General features: G+C 41.6%; 1 protein-coding gene across 1 annotated transcript; it reads left to right on the top strand.

Annotated features, from left to right (window-relative positions):
* The first annotated feature begins 540 nt into the window (after positions 1 to 540).
* LOC123318237 lies at positions 541 to 1500 on the top strand. Its single transcript, XM_044904853.1, has one exon. It carries the CDS (start codon positions 541 to 543, stop codon positions 1498 to 1500), a length of 960 nt encoding a protein of 319 aa, XP_044760788.1.
* The last annotated feature ends 3054 nt before the right edge of the window (positions 1501 to 4554 follow it).

Here is a 4554-nt window from a genome sequence, read left to right as displayed (position 1 = left end):
TTCGAGAGTGTCCTTTTCGTCACCTTCAATATCCACTTTGGACTTGGCTGATCCCAACTTTGACACCCCAGGTAATATCGATCTTTTGTTGGGCGCCGAGGTATTTCCTTCATTACTTCTCGGTGGTCGTCTTGTTGGGGAGAAAGGAGAGCCTTCTGCCCTTCAAACAGTTTTTGGTTGGGTGTTGATGGGTCGAACGATAATTTCAAACCAAGGTGTCAGTTCACTATATATTTCTTTTGATTCTTCGCTGAATTCTACTCTGAAATCCTTCTGGGAGGTAGAAGAACTTCCAAATTCTGAATGCAGATCGCCAGAGGAGATTTTATGCGAAGAAATCTTCAGCAGAGATGTCACCAGATCTGCGTCTGGACGATATAGTGTTTCTCTGCCTTTTAAAGTTACCCCACCTATATCATTTGGAGATACGTACTCCATGGCCTCACGTCGCTTTCTTTCCTTAGAGCGTCGACTTCGCACGAATCCCACCCTTCGGGATGATTACTGCAAATTTTGCAGGATTATCTGGATTCGGGTCATATGACAATAGAAGATTTGGCTTCATCATTGAAGGATTCTTATTTCATTCCCCATCATTGTGTTGTGAAGCCGGATAGTTCTTCTACGAAACTGAGAGTCGTCTTTGATGCTTCAGCCAAGGTTATGGATAATCCTTCTTTAAACGACTGCCTTCTTACAGGACCGAAGCTACAAGCTGATATCGTGACCATCCTCCTGCGCTTTCGCACTCATAAGTATGTTTTCACAGCCGACATTCGACAAATGTACCGTCAGATCTTGGTTGACCCTGTTCACCGTAAGTATCAGCGGATTCTTTGGCGGTTCAGTCCATCGGATCCGGTTAAATGCTATGAACTCAACACGGTCACGTATGGAGTTTTTTCGGCGCCTTTTCTGGCCCTTCGAACAATGCATAAGTTAGCAGATGATGAAGAAACATCTTTTTCCCTGGCAGCTAGAATCCTTCGTGATGACGTATATGTAGATGACGTCGTGTCGGAATCTGATGATCTCCAAGGTTCCATCAACCTCAGGGATGATCTGATTGCTCTATTGGGTAGGGGTGGATTCGAGTTAAGAAAGTGGTCAAGTAATAATCCATGTATTCTTGAAGGTATTCCAGATGACCATCAGTTGTCACAATCCTTTTCCTTCGATGAGGGCGATTTTGTCAAAATTCTGGGTTTGAGATGGAATCCTTGCGCAGACTGTTTTTCTTTTGCCGTTACAGGAATAGAAAATAGTTGTACGAAACGGAGTATTCTTTCACAACTTGCACGCATCTATGATCCATTGGGTTTTCTAACACCCTTCACATTTCTTATGAAATATTTTATTCAGCTGCTCTGGGTTCAGGGATTGCAGTGGGATCAGGTTCCTTCATCGGAATTTGTCGATCATTGGAGTCAGTGCAGGTCCGAATTGTCTGATCTGCAGGAGTTACAAATTTCGCGACGTCTAATCTTAGTTCAAGGGTGAGATGTGAACTACACGGATTTGGTGATGCAAGCGAGAGAGGATATACTGCAGCAGCCTTCTTCCGATTTTCAAACACCGCAGGAGAGGTCTCGATTTCTTTCATTTGCGCCAAGTCTAAAGTTGCTCCAGTTAGGCGAATTTCACTTCCTCGTTTAGAGTTATGTGCCTCTTTATTACTGGCCAAATTAATTTCTTTCATCAAATCCACTTATTCATCTATTAAAATAGATGATATATACGCTTGGTCAGATTCTAAAGTTGCTCTAGCGTGAATTAAATCTTCTCCTCATAAATGGAAATCCTTTGTCAGCAATAGAACGACAAAAATTCAGGATTTGGTACCGCCGGAACGTTGGTTTCATGTGAGGTCTGAAGACAATCCTGCAGATTTTGGATCTAGGGGACTCACGCCATCAAAACTGGTGAGATGCACCATGTGGTGGTCGGGACCAAGTTGGTTGTCCTCACCAGCTCCATTCAACTTGGAGGTGGAGTTTTCAGGTTCTGATGGTCCCTTATGTTCAGCAGAGGCAGGAAAAATTGCATTGACAACCTGTATCGAAACAACCTTGGTTGATGATATTTTGTCCAGGTTTTCTACGCTCTCCAAAATTCAGAATGTTTTGGCTTATGTTTTGAGATTTTGTTTCAATTCTAGATATTCTCCTCTACCTCTTTGGGTTTAGGTGGTACACAAAACGTACCACCAATTTGGACCTTCTTCCGCGGCGGTGGTACGATTAGTGTACCACCCATTTCATGCCCACTGAACAGAAATCTACATCGATATTGACTGTTGCCGTGAGTTGCAGAGACATTTGTGAGGCAAAAGCTTATAGAATCAACACTCGGGTGAAAGATTTACAGCGATTTACTTCACCATTACTACATATTATGCTGGTTCTCTTGTCTCGACAAGTTTTTCTGTTTCTTGTACGTTTTTTGTGCCACCTCTCCTATTGCATTTTTTTGAAAAAAAATTTTTTACAGAAAAATGTTGAATAAACCTACAGACCCTCTACCGTTTCGTTTGGTTGGAATGACACTGGCTGAATTAGAGGCAGAGGTTGAAAATATAGATTATTTTGAGTCTGTACCGTCTGATTCCGAATCTGAGATGGAGAATGCAGCGGAGGTCGAAGAGGATGAAGTTGGTGAGATGAATGAAAGTCAAGATATGGAAGATATTCCTGTGTACGAAACTGACGAAGAACTATCTGAAAGTGATTTACCTCTTTCAACTCTGAGAGATAGGATATCCAACGCGCCTCGAGTTCCGCCTATCCAAAACATATCCACTGACTACATTGCGCCAACATGGTCACAATCCAATTCAAAACCTTCACCTCCTCCAAACTTCACAAATTTTTTTGGTGTTCCCGATTTTATAATGAGTAAAAAAGATACTTTGACGCCATACTCAATATTCCGGGAATTTGTTAGTGACGAATTCCTAGACCATCTGGTATTCCAGACAAATCTTTATGCGGAACAGATCAAAGTTGCCACAGGAAAACCTTATGTTCTAACTAACTCTGAAGAAATGCGGACGTTTTTGGCTATAAACCTTATGGTTATCAAAGCATAAATCATGTTTTCAGACATATCACCGGTCGAAAAATTTAAATATAAAGTGAGTTGAACAATGAGTCATTAACACATAAGTGTATCGGTGGTACGTATAATGTACCACCCTGTTAAGGCAAAAATATGGAAAAATATTTGATAATACTGTTTTAAATGTGTTGTTTATTCATTTCGAACGAGCTTATGTTAAATTATTTGAAAATTGGGATTAAATTTTTTTTTGCTCCATTTGGGTTTTATTTCTGATGCCATCTCCGCACCTCAAAGAGCTACGCTGACGTGGTGGCTTGACTGCCTCGGAGCTAAAGAAATCTCTTTATCTCATCGTGAAAACTGTTCAATCACAGGTTTTTAGTGATGATATACTCAATCTTCTCATGGAATTCTCAGGGTGGGCGGTCGTATTGCCTTCTCTGGACTCTCCTACGAGAATAAGCATCCAGCACTTCTTCCTTGTCACCATCTCTTAACAGATTTAATTATCCGACATTTTCATATTCTTTATCTGCATCCAGGGCATCAGATGCTACAATATTTATTATGCCAACAGTTTTGGATTCTTTCACCACGAAGAGCGATTCATCGTGTACTTTCTAAATGTAATACATACTTCAGAGTAAACCCTAAACCTGTCCAACCACTCATGGGAAATTTACCCGCTGTTCGTTTAAATAAAATTAAACTTTTTCGGTGCGTTGGCGTTGATTTTGGGGGTCCTTTCTTCGTTACCATGTCACGAAGTCGTGGAACTAAATATACCAAAGCATATATATGCCTTTTTATATGTTTTGCTGTGAAGGCAGTACACGTTGAGCTAGTTTCTGATCTCTCCTCAGAGGCCTTTCTGGCAGCATTACGACGATTCATTGCCCGTCGCGGTAGGTGTCAGAGAATTTTTAGTGACGGAGGTACCAATTTCCGAGGTGCTCACGGAATTCTACTCAATTTGATGAAAAATGCGGTAGAAAGTGAAAAAATTGAGTGGACGTTCAATCCCCCGTCATCCCTTCACTTTGGAGGACTTTGGGAGGCGGGAATAAAATCTACGAAGACTCATCTCCTGAGAGTAATAGGTGAACAAAAGCTCACCTATGAGGAGTTGTACACAGTGTTCACACAAATTGAGGCCGTTCTAAATTCGCGCCCTCTATGCCCTCTTAGCAGTGACCCCAACGATACCTCAGCTTTAACCCCAGGACATTTTTTAACTCTTGCGCCTCTCTCAGCACTACCTGATGAAGATTTGTCCGATCTACCGATAGGAAGGCTTTCTCGATGGCAATTATTAACACGAATGCATCGGGATTTTTGGAAGCGTTGGCAAAGGGAATATTTACACACTTTGCAACAGCGGAAAAAGTGGAATGAATCATCCAATTATCCGTTGAAGCCAGGAATTCTGGTCATTGTAAATGACGGGCCAATCTCACCTTTACGTTGGCGCTTGGCACGTATAGAAAAATTACA

Source organism: Coccinella septempunctata, chromosome 8 (assembly GCF_907165205.1).
Source record: "Coccinella septempunctata chromosome 8, icCocSept1.1, whole genome shotgun sequence".
In the NCBI taxonomy this organism is placed as follows: domain Eukaryota; kingdom Metazoa; phylum Arthropoda; class Insecta; order Coleoptera; family Coccinellidae; genus Coccinella; species Coccinella septempunctata.
The sequence above is the reverse complement of the archived record's forward strand: the minus strand, read 5'-3'. Positions and strand labels throughout refer to the sequence as shown.